This window comes from Branchiostoma lanceolatum, chromosome 9 (genome assembly GCF_035083965.1).
Source record: "Branchiostoma lanceolatum isolate klBraLanc5 chromosome 9, klBraLanc5.hap2, whole genome shotgun sequence".
In the NCBI taxonomy this organism is placed as follows: Eukaryota; Metazoa; Chordata; class Leptocardii; order Amphioxiformes; family Branchiostomatidae; genus Branchiostoma; species Branchiostoma lanceolatum.
Genome location: NC_089730.1, coordinates 3,413,687 through 3,433,239, shown reverse-complemented (window position 1 = coordinate 3,433,239; position 19,553 = coordinate 3,413,687). Strand labels below are relative to the sequence as shown.

General features: G+C 39.6%; 3 protein-coding genes across 3 annotated transcripts in view; 2 read left to right on the top strand and 1 right to left on the bottom strand.

Moving 5' to 3' along the window:
• LOC136441410 (zinc finger protein 436-like) overlaps window positions 1–19,553 on the top strand; it is a 410,847-nt gene that overhangs the window by 250,936 nt on the left and 140,358 nt on the right. The gene's annotated exons all lie outside the window — the stretch shown is intronic.
• On the top strand, window positions 4,818–8,339 carry LOC136441993 (collectin-12-like). Its single transcript, XM_066438581.1, has 4 exons — window positions 4,818–4,872; window positions 5,065–5,574; window positions 5,679–5,934; window positions 8,189–8,339. Exons 1-4 carry the CDS (start codon window positions 4,818–4,820, stop codon window positions 8,337–8,339), a joined length of 972 nt encoding a protein of 323 aa, XP_066294678.1.
• On the bottom strand, window positions 9,513–18,287 carry LOC136441991 (proprotein convertase subtilisin/kexin type 5-like). Its single transcript, XM_066438576.1, has 7 exons — window positions 18,203–18,287; window positions 17,870–18,019; window positions 16,193–16,588; window positions 14,878–14,954; window positions 14,080–14,737; window positions 12,540–12,923; window positions 9,513–9,784 (listed from the first exon to the last, which is right to left on the bottom strand). The coding sequence occupies exons 1-7, from the start codon at window positions 18,285–18,287 to the stop codon at window positions 9,780–9,782; spliced, it is 1,755 nt and encodes a 584-aa protein (XP_066294673.1). The 3' UTR covers window positions 9,513–9,779.

Here is a 19,553-nt window from a genome sequence, read left to right as displayed (position 1 = left end):
TTGATCAGGAGCCGTCTTTTTTTTTAAATTCATAACAGCATCTTTTATAAACTTCACGGGAAACAATGAAATTGATAAACATATTTGATGAAAACCTGTTTTACACACACATTACGAAGTCTTGTCACATATAAATGTTTAAGACGGGACTGCAAAGTTAGGAAGGTAGTTATAGGCAGGCTAGCTTCGCTTTTCGCTAAATTCAAGGGGCTACATGTAGAAAGCACCGAGTTCACCTTACATTGAAATTTTTAAAAGCGATCTGGCTACAAATTCCGTGAAATTATAAACGGCTGCTCATTAACATTACGCCCTACGTATATTTGGTGGTATACAGGTCCCCTTTAACGACGGTTTAGTCATTTTTACACAGAGGTGCACCATCTCCTACGGACGGAGATTAAACACATGTTTCGATCTTTTCAACGACTGATTTCGAGTTTTAAGGGCAGTTCTTTCAAATAACTCATTGAGCCTTTGTTGTCATAATATATTTGGGGTAAGAGAGAATAATACTGTGGATGCATTTAAGTTCGCATGGTTTGTATTTTGCGTTAGGGAGAAAATGGAGTGTTCGCGGTGGTTTATAGTTCGCCGTTGAAACAAGAGTAGTGCTACAGTCTTAGATGGGCAAAAAGTTTCGCGGTAATGACAGGGAATGAAACACTGGTTTACTATCGACAAGCACAAGTTTAAGTTATTTGGCTGACTAACCTATTGGAGAGAACAGAAAATAACAGTGACATCGTTTTAATTTTACAGTCACTGGTTATAGCCACGCCATGAGATTCCTATACAAGCACACGTTTATATTATTTGACTATGAACTAGGTAATTGTAAACAATCAGAGACTAACAACCATAAATACCTGGCCGGATGTTACTTTGAATAACCAGCTTTCTTGGTCCAATATATTTACAACTTTACAACCAAATTAAGAAAATCTCGTTGTTTTGTTAAACATAGTTTTTATGATTGCTCCAAATCAGCTAAGCAAAATGTATACCCAATCTTAGTCAGACCCCATTTGGACAATGCAAGTGACCCACAAAGACAATATCAATAAAATACAGTTCAAAAAATAGCGACTAGATTCGTCTCGAACACTCACGAAAGTCCTAACAATCACCATAATGCCACTTAAAGCTAGTCTCCTACCTGACATGGGACACACTTAATTCCTGTATATAATGTAAATATGAATGTCAACCTCTAAATCTAGTAAGTATTAATTTTGTAAGTTAAATGCAATGATTATGCTTTTTACCCCAGGGTTAGCCCTTTGACATAGCTTTGGCTAGTTGGGCAACCCTGGCATGTAAATTCTGTACATTGTACATGCATGCCGAATGAATAATACATACATGAATAAATCAATAAACAGCTTACACCACCAAAAATGTTTTTTCTTATTTTTCTTGTTTTCTTGTTCTTCTTGAGGGAAGATAAGATTTTCTTATATAAAGAAAGTTCAAGAAAAATCAAGAAACACTCAGCAAAATCTATGTATGTTAATCCTTGCATGAAGAGTTTTATTCTTGTTTTTCTTAAGTGAAGAAAGTAGTTCTACTTTAAAGCTCACCTACAAGAATCTTCTAGAAATTTAAGTAAAACTTTCTTTTTCAGTCTTCACACAAGATTCATTTTTTGTTTGGTCGAATGGAGTATTTATAGAATCTACCCATAAGATTTTTTTCTTGCCATGGGCCCATTTTTTAATCTTAAATTTGATTTCGCTAAGAAGAGTATTCTTGAATTTTCTTGATGTTTCTATGTAAAAAGTCTGGGAAATGAAATTCTTGTCTATGTTGGTAATATTTAAGAAGATACAAAAATTAGATTCTTCATTACCTTGACCAAATACTGTTAAGAAAAACAAGACAACCTAGAAATTCTTAAACAAGTCATGACTTTCATGAAATTCATCCAAGTTCTTGGTTTCTTTGTTCAGAAAGTTTAAGACAGATGATTCTTGTTTTTTTTGGTGATGTATAAAAGATACAAGAATATTTTTATTAACTTAACTTGACTAATACTAATAAAAAATGGAAGAAAAACAAGAAATTCCAAAACAAGCCATCATTAGCATAAGATTCTTGAATGTTCTTGTGATCTTTATTGAGAAAGTCCAGAAAAGATTATTCTTGTTTTACTCTGTGAAGAATTTTCAGATGCATGTAGTTTTTCTTGTGCTAACTTCTTGGTAAACACTGTTTAAAAATTTACTGAGTTTGAATATCAATAGACAGAAAAAGCCAAATGAAATTAGAATGATATTCTTTTATTTTCTAAATATCAAACGGTTTAAGAAAGTAATTCTAGAAACAAGAGTTTTGCTTAGAATCATGGGAAATTACTCCCATCATCCTTTGCTCCAAAATTTGAATTCAGCCGGTTGGTAACTTTTGTCCTGAGACATATCTGTCTGATGTGCGTTAGATCTTACAATATTTAGAGCAAAGATGTGGCAGGTTTTGCAAGGACACTTTTGTGTATCATTTGGGACCCTGTTAACAACATGGATAACATTTTTGAAGTTCCACAATGCTAGCCAAGCCAAGACGAAGCTGCAAGTCTGCCCCAGGGACGTTAGCCACCTTGGAAATTATTACAATTTTCTAACTTATATGCTTAGTCTTATTCTTGTGGTTGAATGATAAAGCCAACTAGTTATTGCAACTTCTGTAACTTGAGTACACGAATACCTGCAACAGCAAGAAAAGGAAAACACATTACTATATCATGCTGATACACAATATCTTTACAGTGGGAGGGGGGGGCGATATAGGTCCACTAACACTGGAGGTAGCACGTTTTTGTCTGTTTTTTGCCCTCCATTATTTTCTAAAATGGAAAAAAAATGTCGCCCTGTTGCTAGCTTTGAAATGCTATATAGTAGTTTCAGCTAAGAAATAGTCCGGATGTTTCCATAATAACAATTATTTCACTTCGTAAGTAAATATTCAGTGTAATTTACAATCCCTAAAAATAAGTCGTTAAAAACCTTCTGCCTGCGATCTGTTTAGCATTTTCTTCGTTTGCGTGTTTGCTGTATGTTGATATCGATCGAGATCTTTTATCTCTGATGTCCCCAGACTACTTACACTGCTGACGTATTATGTAGTGATGACAAAATGGCGGACTGCTGTTTTGTTAACTCAATCTGTGTTTCAGAAACATGTAAACAAAACACGAAGTATGGACAACAAAAAGACAGCACTATAAGTGAGAAATTTGCCCAAGTCTAATTGTGCACGTCATTTAATTCCTTTGTAATTTTCTTTCTAAAAATTGCAAAGATTAAAAAAAGTCAATTACTGAAGACGAGTGTCTACTAAAATACAATTTTTTCGTCATTGATTTCCTAGACATATGTTTTCAATTTTCAGTTCCGTTAAAGTTAGAACATAACTAATCTGGGCTTAGTCCTTAGAATTGTTTTCTTTTTTTCTGATATTTTTTCCTGTAAATTTTGAGAATATTGATATCAATGTTTCATATTTTATCCAGGCACCACGCCCACGAAGCAACCTCAGACTGATTGGAGGTCACGTGCGGACGCCGCTGCGAACATACCCAACCCTTTGTACGTCACCAGAGCAGGTAAAACGTTTTCTAGAAATTGATGTGGAATTTATTTTAATTATCAGATACTCTGTCTTCATCATTCTCGCTAACTCCATTTTTTTATTGTTATTGTGAACAATTTGTGGTTAACTAAAGATTGGTTTTCTTAAAGATACTGTTCCTATATCTAAGACTCTGTGACGTCACTTCAAATTATCATGTGATCGGGGTATATGGCACACTAGGCAGTGACGTATTGACGTCCAACCTGCATCGATTATAAATGCGTTATCGTTCTATGTGAAGAACTTGAACATTAAAGTATAGCATTTTATGAGGCTTTGAAACTGGAAATATTCAAATATCAAAAGTACTCATAGCTACATGGTGATCTTGTAGTTTCACACGCCTAGTGTAAATAGACAGACACCATAGCCCCGCCCACTTCCGTCAAAACGTAGACATGCAAAATTAAAACGTAAAAATGCAAATATTTGACGAACATGCTGTCCCTCTCTCATTTGTCGAACCGCTAATTGTGATGGACAGTCAGTCTATTAGGGCTTGGAATTTCTATCAGTTCTCACCACACAACGAAATCGTATCTTTGCTCCTTTCTTGTCGACATGTAATGGTATAGTGTTATTGAAACTTATGTGTAGGAATGGCTAGACATTTGAGTTTTTTTATTCAAGCTTCAAGCCTCATGAAATGCTCTGTATGCCTTTAATCAAGTGCCCTATTGATATCAAAAACAATACACATACTGTCCGAGAAAGTCACAAGGAATACATGAACTTCAAGCTTTACTCAAAACTTACAGTTCCCTCGTATTCAAACAGATGCAAACTACGATGCGGACGCCAAAAGAAAGACTAAATGTCGCAGAGTCATCAAGAAGCTGTTGCAAACTGTTTGGCTTGTGTTGGGTCTGACAGTCATCATCATGTTGCCCTATTTGACAGGTAAACCTGTTAATCCTACGTATTGAATAAAGTTGAATAAAAACTCCCGAAAATAATTCCATCAGTTTGGTAGACCATAGGATATTGTTGTTTTCTTTTTACACAACCTGTCACTTCTCACCTGCTGACGTTTCGGTGTCTGTTAGAAAAGAAAACTCCAATATCCTTGAATAATAAATGCTTTTATTGGGGAATATCTACATTCGTCTTATCCACCTCTATTGCTTTGGAACATAGCTAAAGTCATCACTATTTCTGAGGAGGTGGCCAAACTGTCTGAAGAGATGGCCGAACTGTCTGAAGAGATGGCCAAATTGAACAGGTGGAATGATCTCCAACGTAAGTGCAACTTCCTAATATGAAATATCAAATTTGTGTATGGAAAACTTGCCATGTAATTGAATTCCTCATGTGTTAAGAAGTATCTTGCTGTCATATCAATTATGATCGAATAATTGTCAATTTTTAATTATGAAAATCCATGGCTTTAAGCAGAATCTAACTGTTTTTTTTTTCTGTCATGTTGTATAGGGCATCAGGGGGAAAAGGAAGCCATAGGACCAGTTCGTCCTAGCTTCACTGTGCCTCCAGGTAAATTAGGACCAATGACGCCTGTAGGTCCTCCAGGAGAAAGGGGAGTCAAGGAGCCAGCTGGCCCTGTTTCCCCTGGACCTCCAGGAGAGACGGGTCCAATGGGGCCAGCTGGTCCTGCATCTGTCGGACCTCCTGGACCTCCAGGAGAAAAGGGAGCCATGAGGCCGGCTGGCCCTCCAGGACAAAATGGAGTCATGGGACCAGCTGGTGCTGGGTTTACCGGACCTCCTAGACCTCCAGGAGAAAAGGGAGCCATAGGGCCGGCTGGTGCTGGGTTTATCGGACCTCCTGGACCTCCAGGAGAAAAGGGAGCCATGGGGCCCCGTGGACCCCCGGGACCTCCGGGACCAGCCGGTCTTGCAGTACAAGGACTGATGGGTCCTCTAGGGCCGCCTGGTTTGCCAGGGAGCTCAGTTTGTCCTGCTGGCCGTTCCAAAGCCAATGGAGGTGAGGCATCACCCTTAGTTCCTAGGTATTTTAATAAATGGTTTGTACTGGGAATTGATGGGATTGGCGGATAATTTTCATATGCCCACTCTATTTTCTTTTAGGATCTTGTCCCGAACGTTATGCGATGTTTCGTGGAATCTGCTACAAAGGGTTCAAAATACCCATGATCTTCCACGATGCGACTGAGACCTGTCGCAAAGACGGTGGCACCCTCGCCATGCCCCGAGACGCTGAGAGCAATGCCTTCTTGTCATCTCTCAAGCAGCCCTTTTTCGCTCATCTGATTGGCCTGCATCAGCGTGAAGAAGCAAAATTTGAGTGGATCGATGGGTCGCCACTTGAGAAGTACACCTTGTGGTATCCGTCACGCCCAAAAAATCCTTTCGGGGAAAAAGATTGCGTCGTTCTCTTGGCAAAAATGGTTGAACTGGGAATGCCACTCCGCAGTAAGTTTCTTCTGCCAGGTTGCCCCAAGTACTTAAAAAACGCAATTTATCGTCATCACTCCAAAATAATATCATTTGGACTCTTTTTCTTAGAGAACTGGAAAAATGTTGTGTTTTGGAGTTTAAACGGGGTGCAAAATATACCATTTTTTGTTCTCATTAGTTCGTCAACTCAAGCCATTAGAGACAAGTCAATTGTTACGAGATGAGAGTCTGGTACAGAAAAATCCATGCCTTTGCCATGACCGCGTAAAGCATGAACTAACTTTAAAAATTTAAGTTGTATGATTAAAGTTACTGACTTTTATACAATCTAAAATTTACTGTAGAAATTTGCAATGCAGCAACTTACGAAATGTACTTATAAAATCATAATCAACACACATAATTTTTCTATGTTCTCTTACTTTTAATCAGATAAGACACTGTATCTCATTCTTAGAAATGATTGTGGTATGTTCAGTGATGTTTACCTGTAAATTTAGGGGCAATCAATTCAATGTAGTTTCAATTGGTTCTGGCTAGCAAGCATCGATAAGTAGTATGCTTCTTGTTTACAAAGAAAGGAGAGAAGATTTCCTTGTTAGTATTAGTACGTGCAGTATTTTCAATGTGATGTACAGTGTGACAGAAAGCAGTTGATAAGTACAAAGAAATAAGTGATTCAATTTATAGAGCCAATATGATAATGCTCTTCTGCAGTGTCGAAATTCTTAACTTTGTATGAGTTTGTCTAGCGAAACATTAACTCGATGTGATATCCAGACGTGAGGTCTGTGCATATAAAATAAATTTAACAAAGAAATCATTCGAAGATGTGAATTAAGGCGATAGTCGAAAAAAATATGTACAGTGAGAACATCTTGCAAGAAAAAATAATAAACTGGAGTTCAATATGATTAATATGTATACTGTATGCAAAGTCATTAGATTGCGGTGAAAAAATAAATTGAAAAATTGTTAATGAAACTGTCTTGACATCTGATACTAAGTCTCTTTGCAGAAACACATTCTTCTTAAATGAAAACATAAACAAAATTGACAATTGACAACATGCATGTGAAAACTTTGCTGGAATATCGAACTTTCTACATTGCTATTTTGTGGCATTAAAGAAACTGACACACGGTTTGGAACGGAAAGTTTATTCAGCTATGAGGGGAATAAATTATACAACATATAAGAGAAAAGAAGCACACTATAAAATGCGCAACTTTGATAAAACGAATTAAAATGAAATATGCATACGCTTTCGGTCCAGTCGTCACTAAATTCATCTGTGTAAAGGATCGACCACTCCACAATTTCTAGTATTACTTTTGTGTTGTATACATTGTAAGCATTGGCTGTATATGATCTACTATATAGTTAATGTGAGCCTGTTGTTTACATTTATACAGTGATACAGAGATGACCAGTAAATATGAGAATATGCTGTTTTATCAACCCATTTACTGATAACTGTTAACAAAGTGGTGAATGCTATCGGTTATTAATATTGCTTAAGTCCTAAGAATACATATTGTGGCAAGTTATGATGGGTGGATGGTGTAGGTGGACTTCGACGAAAATATACATAATAAACTTTACACTGAAAAAAACAAATATTAAAAGTTAATATGCATACGCTTTCGGTCCAGTCGTCACTAAATTCATCTGTGTAAAGGTTCGACCACTACACAATTTCTAGTATTACTTTTGTTTTGTATATATTGTAAGCATTGGCTGTATATGATCTGCTATATATTTAATGTGAACCTGTTGTTTACAGTGATACAGAGATGACCTGTAAGTATGAGAATATGCTGTTTTATCAACCTACTTACTGATAACTGTTAACAAAGTGGTGAATGCTATCGGTTATTCATATTGCTTTAGTCCACAGAATACATATTGTGGCAAGTTATGATGGGTGGCTGATGTACGTGGACTTCGACGAAAATATACATAATAAACTTTGCACTAAAAATAACAAATATTTAAAGTAAACATCTTAGATATCCGTCATCCTTATCAGGTGCAAACTACGAGCTTCTCAACCATTTAACAATTAAACCACACAATGCTTTGGCTGCATGTACGAAGCGTTTTGTCCTCTACGTCAGATTCCATATTATTGTGATGTGTTGCATTAAATGGCTATGTGTAACAATATGTCGTGAAAGGTATGCTACATGTGATGGTAATTATCAGCAAGACGTCATGAGTATTATCTTTGACGTCAAGATAGCTATGGCTGTCTTTATCTATGACGTCAAGAGGGCTGTGGAGATGGCTATGATTGGCTATGACGTCATGATGGGTTGGAATGGTTGAAAAGCAGGTATGCCTGAGAGCTACAAATGGGCAACATGGTGACGTAGTGTCAGACTAGTGTCGTCATGGAGTAACCGTGTCGCCTACTAGTTATTCATATCAAGATCACATAGTAGAATAATGACAACATAAAGATAATTTTATGCTTTTATCGATATATGTCATGTCATTTTTTCGTAAATCAGAAAAAAAATCAGCCCCGTTTTGAAGTTAAAGATTCTACTCGGGCTTCAATCAAAACTTAAAATCAACATTCCAAGCACAATGCTGGGCACTGCACGTTACTGAATGGAAAAAAACAACATTAACCTTTGCTTTTTTGTGTTTCTGTTGGTGTTTGTGGCTGAACAGCGTAACGTAACTCAAATAGCTACTGAAATATTGTTAAAGCATTTGCTGGATTTTGCCGAATGGAAAAGTGTATTTCATTTGGGGTTCCCTGACAGCTTTGATAAGAAATATTTCCTGTTCTTCAGCACATCCAATAACATATCTTGAAAAATTCATCTTTTCAAGACGTATTACATTACATACAGCCCCTTAAAACGTATATATCAGTGCCCAGCATTGTGTTGCAGTTGTCGTAACATTGACCGAACTTAATGTCCACTTTCTTCCAACCATGGTATATTTCATTAAACAATTGAAAGACTTTGGAGATCATGGTAAGATCATGAGAAAACAATGACAAAAATCAAAAGAAGACATTATAGATCGATGAAAGACTTTAAAGACTATACAAGATCATTGAAAGGCACTAAAGGATATTTAAAGGTTATTGAGAGGTCATTTGAAGACTTTTGCGATAGTCATTTAGGATTATTTTAAACATAGGGTATTCGTTAATCAATTAAGGTTATTGAAAGATCATTGTTCGCTTTATTTAAGACTTGATAAAACATGAAATCGACTGCCGGACAGAGCTCTGCCGGAGAAAAAAAAGGTTCTTGACTTTTGTCCTTTAATACAAGAGTGTATTGATGTCATTGAATTTTTTTTTTCAAATTTTTCTACTTGAATATCGTCCGACAGGATGGAAAGGAGAAGAAGAAGAATTTCTTTTCAGTGTGATTGTAATTATATGTAAAGGATCATTGATCAAGTTGGACGATGATAGAAGAAATTGTGTATTAAATTCTTTGAGCTTGTAATCTTATAATCTATCACATCATATTCAATATTTATTCCATTTCTAAGTAACGACAGTTGTGATAAGCTTTTGTTAGGACATATGTGTCTACAGATGTGACATGCTACCTTCCTTTTTTGTTTCTTATTGACTTCGTTAAACATGTTAAGGATATACATTACTTGAACTAGCAACCTGGAAATGGAACAGAATATGAAACATGACTTTTAAATTCTAAAAGAGAGTCTGGATAACTCGATCTCGAGGTCCTCGCGGTTCTAGTGTATTCCAACCAGCGTCAGTTGCAGTCATCACCCTGAAGGAAAGCAGAAAAACAGCATAATTGAAATATTACCATTGCAACAGGATAATGAAAAGGCATAACTTCAATGTATATAATCTATGGACATTATCATTAATATTCATATACCTAGATTAATATGTATCCTAACTTTTAGTCTCAACCTAGTCAGGGCTTTTTTCAATCAAAAGAGGGAGCTAGTTTTCCTGTTGAAAGGATAATCAGAACAAAAATTAACAGATTTATATTGTAATGGGTACTAGAAAGGACAAAGCGTTGATGTAAGGAATCGACGGGAATGTCATCACTAAGATTTATATCAATCAACAGGTATGTTGACTTGTTTTCTTACCATATTGTCTGTTTTTTTCTTCTAACATAAATCATAGGAGGAGCCATTTTGCTGGGCTATGATATTTGCTCTGCAGTAAGCCAGCTGTGTTTATTTATTTATTTACTTATTCATTTTGATTTACCACATTTGTGGACGGTTTGACATAACAGGTGACTATCAACTTTTCAAGATGTCAACCCAGACCAGACTGTAAGGTTTGGACCATATCACTCACCGGGGCATGCCCCTACTCTTTTTCGAAAGGTGTGGTGGGTTCTTTTACGTGCGCGGGGTGCGGCTCTACCTAAACACGGGACCTCCATTTAACGTCTTATCCGAGGGACGTCCCTAACCCTAGATGAGTTGGGTACTCATCTACACCTGAGTAAAGTGAGGAAAGTCGTCTTAAGTGCCTTTCCCAAGGGCACAACGTCCGGGCGCAAGTTCGGACATGTCTCTGGGTACGACCCGGGATTCGAACTCGGGTCCCATTATTTGACAGCCGCGCGCTCTACTTGCGCCACACGACACCAAATTATAACTATGTCACAATTATCGAATCTTACAGGGATTACCTTGATCTTCTGAATTCTGTTCTGTCACTCACAATCATCATTTGTTTTCCAAATAGCCAATATCTACTCCGTTCACTCGAAAAGATGTGTCTACGTTAATCAAAACATTGAATACATATCAACATCTTATCTAAGGTACCTTTTAATACGAAATTTTAGCAAGGAAATGATGCCGTATACCCCATCTCAACAATGTGATGTCGATCCATTGAAATTCAAAGTTTCCGGACGTTTGTGGTCAGCATAACTTAAGAACGGCTGGACGGATTGCGATGATATTTGGTATGTAAAGGTATTGGGAAGCCGAAGGCTGAGATACAGTTAATAGTATTATCTGAAAGTGGGAACAATGGATCTTCAGGATTTGGGGCATGTTGCTCCGACAAAGATGAAACAATTACAGAAAATCAGGGATTAATTTGCATAAACAAATTCTATTATACCAGAAGTTCATTGATAAATGTAAAATATGTAATCTATATCAATGCAAACACGGGCCTTATATCAATGACTTATGCAAAAGTGCCATAATTTCCCTCAAACGGATGAATGATAAAGAGTTTCATACTTGTGGCACGTTCACGTTAATAAAAGGTTTACATAATCATTTAGAGATTAGTTTATAACAAGTTTACATAATTAAGATATTTTTCGACACTAAAATAGTCTGCAGTGGCACGGAATATGTCAAATTACGAACATTTTCGTGTTTATGTTCCATCGATATTTAAAGTATGCATGCAAGATCGTACAAATCAAACACTGCAGGGCTCGAAATACTGGGTGTATGTGCACCTGTGTATACCCAAAATTGGAGCTGTGCACTTAATTTTTGACTGTGGGTGCACCAGTGCACCTATATATTTTTGTAGGCTATAGGGTTACGGTAGAATTATACACTATTACACAGAAAATACTCTTGAAATGTAAGTATCAGAAAAAGCAATACAACCTTTAGTTGTATTTTATTTAATGTATTACTTGTTTGAAATGTTGAAGTTAGCTATCAAATAACAGATTGAGACAGTAGCTTTTGAATTATGATATTATGTTTACCTGACAGTCAATTTATTCTGTGTGGTGCACCCCAAAAGCTTTCTGTACACCTAATTTTTTTTTGGTGGGGTGCACCAGTGCACCTATTCCCAAAAATGAATTTCGAGCCTTGAACAGTAAAGTTAAGTTAATCATACTGAGCCTTTGATGCGATCTGTGACATGAAGATTACAGTTGTGTGCAAAGACATGTTCCTTTAACGTTTGTCCGATTATATATGTTGTCCATCCAATAAGATATAGTTAGATATGGTGTTTTTACTTAATTATTCATGATAAGTGCAACAGACATTGAAGATTTTCACAAAGCGTCAAATAAAGCGCAACGCCGGACCCTGCACGTCCCTGTAGTTTCTTGACTTGTTTATTTTCGTCAAGAAGGTAAATATTTTGCGTTTTATTTTTTTTAATAGATTTTTGTGTGGTTGTTCAACGTCACCTAACTCGCTACAGAAGGATTTTCAAAATGGCCATGGCGTCCAACTCCCTCTCTCTGTTTAAGTGTTACGGACAAAGTACAATGTCGACTATCGGGAAGAGCTCTAATCGCAAAACGATTTGCATTTTGGCATTGATGCAGTGGTCTTCTTTAAAAAATGTTGCATTCATGTTATAACGTACATAGGTGCACGGCTGTGGGATATATTTCAGGGCTGTGTAAGTTTTCTTTCAGTGTTTTATGACTGACGATTGTCTATAACAAGACAAGGCATTGTCTATAACGTCATTGACAGATCCATGAAATAATTTCGTAGGTGTACAGATTCAAATTGTTAATCGTTAAGGTGTATAGACATAGAACATACCTATCTGACAGACGAATCCCCTGCTGGAGTCGCAACTTTCATCATTCCACTTGTGCGAGGATCCCAGAACCTCGGCGCAATTTTCACTAGTACCACCATTCGGTTCTTGGGGATTGTTGTTCCAGTTCTTGTATCCAGATGAATCAAGGGATTGGCCGTCAGCGAATTCCCACTGATCTTCGTTATCGATGTCAGTCAGCCCGATCCAGCGGTCTTCACCTGCTCCCAGGCCGGCGATAAAAGTGTTGGTTGGGCTGTCCTTCGGCATGGCCAATCTTGCACTGTCTGCGGCACACGTCTGTTGAGCCTCGCTGTATGTATTTTTCTCCGCGAAGTCTTTGTAGCACCTTCCGTTAGAATAAATGTAGCCTGAGAATGCACACGCTGTAACGAAAGAAAAAAATGAGGAAAGATGGCTTGAATTCGTTCATCATGCACCTGCTTAATATATATATATAGATGAAGTATGTGAACTCTAGTGGCGTCGCGGTGGCGCAGTGGCATGTTGTTTGGCCCCAGAACCCAGAGATACTGAGTTCGAATCCGGGGTTCCCTGATTTTTCCCGTTGACGTTGCGCCCTTAGGAAAGGCACTTATCACGAATTTCCTCACATCACTCAGGTGTAAATGAGTACCTAGCTTCGGTTAGGGACGTCCCTCGGATAGGACGTTAAATGGAGGTCCCGTGTTTGAGGACAGCCACACCTCGAGCACGTTAAAGAACCCACCGCAAGAGCAGGGGTCCTTCCCTTCCCGGTGTGCGTGGTTCAAAACCTACAGTCCTATGGCCGCACATGGGGCAATGGTCGTATTGAGATCACCTGCGCGCCTGAACGGCAGTCGCTACAGACCCTTGTGATCTAGCTCCGCCAATGTGCGCTCCTCGCAATTCAGCCTCTGGCTGCGAAGTATTCGGTCTACCTAATAGTACAAAGGACTCATAGTGCAGCTAGTGTGTACTCGGCCTCCAAGGCTTCCCTAACTATCGAGACTGCCTCCTAGCTTAGGGGGTGTGGATGTGAAGGAAAACACACATCACATGATTTATTCTATTTATTCGTTTCCAAATTTTATCAAGTTGCTTGCGTAACTGCTTCCTTGTGTATCTTATAACCTTCATCGGAATATTTTCAGTCATAAAATTCAAGTCCAGTGAACGCTTCTCAGGCTAAAAAATAGCAAAACGTTATTACAGATTGACCAGCGATAAGAACATGTCGACTATTTGGACCCTCTAACAACTGGTAAGGGACTAACATTTTCAAATAAATGAAACTTTTGGGAATTGCTCGTATTTCTGATGATCAAATATAATGTCTATATTAACGTTCAGTCTAGTAAATGTGTCGTCAAAATTGGTTTAGAAATAAAAAAAAGATAAAACGCATCCTACCAGTTTTCTGACATGTATTCGATTTGCATTCGTCGATATCTTATAGCTGAAAAAAAAACTGCAACCAAACCGGCTAGCACTTATATATGGTGACCATTTCTTAAGAAAAGGGTATGTCTATCGCTGACTTCCATAATTTTCACTCACAGTTGCAACTCGTTGCACCTGCGGTACTAGTGAACCCGGTGGGGCAGTCAAGGCAGCCGGTGGAACCGTCCGTGTCGCTGTACTGCCCCGCTGGGCAGTTCGTGCAGTCCCTGGAGCCGCTGGAGCTGTACGTTCCTGCCGGGCAGACCTGGCAGCTGGTAGACCCAATGGAGGGACTATGCTGTCCTGCTGGGCAGGAATCGCAGCTGTCTGATCCACTCTGAGTGTTGAACCATCCCGCCGGGCACAGCCAACAGACGGAGGAGCCGCTGCGAAGACTGTACTTTCCTGCTGGACAGTCCTGGCAGCTGGTGGACCCTTCGGACTGACTGTACTGTCCTGCTGGGCAGTTATCGCAGCTGGATGATCCACTCTGTGTGTTGAACTGTCCAGCCGGGCACGGCTGACAGGCAGAGGAGTCGCTGGAGCTATACTGTCCTGCTGTGCAGACTTTGCAGCTAGTGGAGCCTTCAGAGGAGCTGTACTGTCCTGCTGGGCATGGCTCGCATCTGGATGCCTCAGCTTGCGTGCTGAATTCTCCTGCCGGGCACAACTGACAGGTAGAGGAACCGCTAGAGCCGAACTCTCCTACGGCGCAGGGATCGCACGCTGTCCCGTCCGCTCTACTGTAGGTCCCCGCCGGGCAAATTTCTTCCACCTAATGGGTATAGATTTTGGTAAGTTACAGCACGGATGGATGATAATGATCATTGATCAATATCTTAAGCCTGCAATGAAGAATATCTGACCTCTGACCTGCACCTCAAGAATGATTACCAATCCGACCAAACTACTCACCTCGTCTCCGTTCACACACTTGTAGCCAGGCTGGCACGGCTCGCAGGTAAGGGTGACGACTGCACTAGGTGTGTAGTCTGAAACAAGCGTAACATGAAAGAGTGAGTGAGCTAATGTGTGTGTGTGTGTGTGTTTGTGTGTGTGAGTATGAGTGTCTGTTTGTGTTTGTGTGAGTGTTTGTGTGTGTGTGTGTGTGTGTGTGTGTGTGTATGTGTGTGTGTGCGTGTGTATGTGTCTGTATGTCTGTGTGTGTATGTGCGAGTCCGCGTGTGCATGCAGGTATACTGATTGATTTGAAAAAAAAGATGTTTATGTTTACGTCATGATAAGAGTGCTATTTTTTTGTAATCTTTCTTTATTCAGGTTTTAATAAACAAAACAAGGAGAAGAATGGCAGTTTACAAAAGAGCACATGAGGTACGACAAAATCAAAACATAAAATCCGAAAACAGTCGTTTGACAAAAATAGTTGGCACTGAAACCTCTATTGCCCATATCAAATATAATATCTATTAACAACGAAAAATCACATTTCTATCATTTGTCAAGATAAGCCACTAATTTCCCCACTTTCACCTATGTTTATGTTGTTTAGCTTGCGTGTTTGCGATATTCAATTCTAATTTGTAAAAGAAGGAAACAGAAGTTATGAAGGCTGGTAAATTCAATGAATATTTGCGATGTTTAAAGACGAATGTCTTACCAAGCAGAATAATAACATTTGACAGAACCGGACAACGATCACTTAAAATACCGAAAATTATACTAAGTGCATTGATATGAAAATGATTACCATTGATTTTCAAGAACCAGTCGTCAATCTGTCTCTAAAGATATGCAGTTTTATGACAGCTCCAAAATATATGGACAACTGTTTTCTCTTCCTCTTCACAGAGACTACACAAGGGGGAGTCTATCAATCCCCATATATATAGTGTTTTGTTGCATAGTAAAATTTTAATAACAATTTATACTGAAACATACGGGTATTGGAATCTATGGACATTTATAAGGCAAACTGTACACGTCACGCCATGGTAACGGGTGTCAAAATATTCTTCCGATGAAAATTCCATTTTTTTTAAAGTTCCCCATAAGCTGGCTTCGTTCATGAAAAATATGTAGAGGCATTTATTAATTGTACAATTTCGAAGCCAGCCTTTGTTTCTGCACACAGGGAGACAGACAAACAAACTTGGAGACTTCTATTTCCGCATGGCCTTCCAACTAGAAGGGATAGCCGAAATAAGTTGATTATATTTCAGATTATAGTGTTAATCAGTGAGGTGACAGTGTAAACATAACATATACCTACCTATCTGACAGACGAATGTATCGATGTTATGGCACCCTATGTCATTCCAGTTGTGCGAGGATCCAGAAACTTCGACGCAGTCTTCGCCAACTTCGTCAGGATCAACATTACCATTGTTCGGTTCATCAGTGTTCCAGTTTTCGTAGCTCGATGACGTAAGGCTTTGGCCGTCAGCAAAAACCCACTGGTCTTCGTCGTCGATGTCAGTCAACCCGATCCAGCGTTTCATCGTTCCTCCCAGCTCGTGGATAAAGGTGTTGGTTTGGCTGTCCTTCGGCACGGCCACAATTCCCCCGTCCACGTCACACGTCTGTCGAGCCTCGTCGTACGTCTTCTCCTCTTCAAAGTATTTGTAGCATACTTCGTTAAAGAGAACGTAGCCCGGTATTCCACACACTGCAACAAAAGAAAACGAGGATAGATGGTTGACCTGTTCACACACTTATACCAGCCAGGCTGGCTCTGTCCGCAGGTCAGCGTGTCAAGTGCACACGGCATGTTGCTTGAAAGACGTGAAAAAAAAAAACATGGAAGGATGAGTGGGCGAGTGAGAGTGAGTGTGTCTGTGTGTGTGTCTGTGTGTCTGTGTGTGTGTGTGTGTGTGTATGTGTGTGTGTGTGTGTGTGTGTGTGTGTGTGTGTGTGTGTGTGTGTGTGTGTGTGTGTGTGCGTGTGTGTGCCTCCTTGTGCAAGTTAATGAGCAAGGGACTGTGTGCCGGTAAGTGAGTGAATTCGTGAGTGAATTCGTGTGTGTGTGTGTCTGTGTGTGTGTGTGTTTGTGTGTATGTGTGTGTGGTTTGTGCGTGTGTTTGTGTGTGGTTTTTTAATGTTAACTTTCACCTCATCGTATTAGAGTCTGATTTAACTCGTGCCTCAGAAAGTATAGTTAAATTAAGTGACAGGTCTGTTTCGAATGGTCTATCGAGCACATCGGTCGGTGTGCAATTTGCTAAACAAACATCTACTCGTTTTGGCTGCAAGCTTGAGAGTCATCTCATAAATGAACAAAATGCTAGATAGGACTAATAATATGTTTGCGTTAACCTGTTATCTCTGGCAGAGGCTCTGATTTCGAAACGTCAGAAACCATATATGTGTGTCGTTTCTGATTTAGCACTACAAACTAAAGGGATATCTTCAAATGTCGCCAGGTATCTAAATATGGAGACATGTTGAAAATGAATATTGCAGATCTTGCACATAAAGCCCCTAGCTTATGTCAGATGTAAATACTTCCTTTAACCTTCACTTCATATCATTTAGCAGTACCGGTAGCCAGCCCGAAATACTTGTGCTACCGAACTTTTAGTGGGGTCATGTGGCGCAACGGCAGAGCGTTCGGCTCAGAACCAAGAGATCCCGAGTTCGAATCCTGTCATGTCACCGATCTTGTGCCCTTAGGAAATGCACTTTACACGACTTTCCTCTCTCCACCCAGGTGTAAATGGGCACCTGATTTCGATTTGGGAAGGTCGTATTGAGGTCACCTGGTGGCGCCCAATTGCAGCCGCCCAGACCCTTGCGACAATTACACAAGTGTAGATAAGATATGTATTTGTATTTGTTGTGTATTATGTGAAACCTTCAAACCCTGTATCAAATCAGCGCTAGAAAGGCTGCCATTGCGGGTACCAATAAAAAACATTCTTTTTTGAACTGATGAAAAAAGTCCACCAACCATTCTTAATGGTTCTCTGTCCAGGGTTACATCCTTCGAAACAGCTTCCGTCTGATGCCGTGTAGACACACACTGTACACTGGTCCGCGGCAGGCCCCGTACACACCACCCTGCCGTCTCCACTCACGTCAGAGCACAGGCTACTGCACCCTGGATGGCAGACAGGTTTTACCACAAATCAGAAGTGATGTAAAGAATCGTTAATCTTGAAACATAAATGTAAATTCAATTGCAGGTGCAGCTACAACTTCATCATAGGGAAGCTGGTTCGGGATAATTCTTTTTGGATTACGTGGGCGGTGTATGTAGAATGTAAGGCTGAATAAAACCTACTTTTGCACACGCCGTCGTCGTTGAAGTGAGTGAGAGGACAGTCAGCCACACACGTCACAGTGCCGTCAGCAGGGGTTTCATCCATCCTCTTTGTACCTAGATATGCACCATGGACAAAGATGAGGGGAGGAACGCATGTTGGAGTACAACACTCTGACAACATGTTATCTAAAGAACCCATTGAGGCGGCATGCAGAAAAGGGAAGGGAAATATTAGTGCGATTTTGACAACAGGCTCTGAAGGACAACTTAATCTACAAGACCCTGTACAACACATTGGTCATTCCCAGCATGCTGCATGGGTGCGAGTTTTGGGACCCTTCAAAAAGTGATCTACTCAAACTAGAGAGAGTGCACAGAAGGGGAGCAAAAAACATGCAAGGCATGCACTTTCAGACAGAGACGACAGCGTGTCTTAGTGCAATAGGAATGACAAGTCTTAAGTCAATTCTGGACAAGTGTAAACTCTGCCTTTTCGGAAAGCTTGTCAGTCTGCAAAACACTGTACTTGCAAAGAGAGTGTTCCTCCTCAGGCTGTACTCCTACATCCTAGCAAAACCAGGCAGTAAGACAAGAGGATTTGTGAACGAGTGTTTTGAAGTTGCTAAGGAATATGGCCTGGTGGAGTGGCTGGAAGACTTCCCTACAGTAAATGCATGGAAACATCTAGTGAAGACGACAATACAGACACAAGAGAGTGAGAGGTGGAGGGCGAGCACAGCGTCCGAAACCAACTGCCACAGGTTCTACAGAGTCCACCAGACAAACAACAAACCCCACAAGTTATGGACACTAGCAAGACAACAGCCAGAGTACCAGAGAGACCTTAAGAACCACATGCTTCTCAGTACCATCTCAACCAGACACACCGTAAAAACATGTCCAACCTGCCATGACCCTACAGAAGACTTGGTCGGTCATCTAGTCACCAGATGTTCCACTTTTAACCATTACGACAAACCCTGGCAGAAGAAATAGCAAACATTCTGGGAGTAAGAGTCATGGTAAAAGTACACGAACAACCAGACGAGAGATTCACAGAGGTCATGCTGGGTGCCAAGATAGTAGAAGAAGTTGTAGAACCAGCTGTGTGGAGCGCCTTCATCACAACAACGGCCAGATTCTATGACTTTGTTTGTATATATGTCTTATAACTTCTCACAAGTTTTTACCGAGATTGGCTCATTGTTGATTAAGTTATTCTAGATAGTTTACGCATGGTCCAGTGGGGTCAAAACTGACCCCAGCAAAATCTGCACTCATATTCCCTATTCTTTGATACTTGTCATCCAGTAACATGTATGATAAGGGTTATCATGATCATAGTTACAAAATATGATTTTGTAGAAAC

What these genes read in the sequence shown, in the direction of transcription:
- LOC136441993 (XM_066438581.1), top strand. Translation starts at nt 4,818, where the DNA reads ATGGCCGAACTGTCTGAAGAGATGGCCAAATTGAACAGGTGGAATGAT. An exon ending in CAGGTGGAATGATCTCCAAC is followed by an intron (nt 4,873 to 5,064) that starts GTAAGTGCAACT and finishes CATGTTGTATAG; the next exon opens with GGCATCAGGGGGAAAAGGAA. An exon ending in CTTGAGAAGTACACCTTGTG is followed by an intron (nt 5,935 to 8,188) that starts GTATCCGTCACG and finishes ATGTCGTGAAAG; the next exon opens with GTATGCTACATGTGATGGTA.
- LOC136441991 (XM_066438576.1), bottom strand. Translation starts at nt 18,287, where the DNA reads ATGGATGAAACCCCTGCTGACGGCACTGTGACGTGTGTGGCTGACTGT. An exon ending in ACAGAGAACCATTAAGAATG is followed by an intron (nt 16,589 to 17,869) that starts GTTGGTGGACTT and finishes CTTTTGTTGCAG; the next exon opens with TGTGTGGAATACCGGGCTAC. An exon ending in AGTGTGTGAACGGAGACGAG is followed by an intron (nt 14,738 to 14,877) that starts GTGAGTAGTTTG and finishes TATACCCATTAG; the next exon opens with GTGGAAGAAATTTGCCCGGC.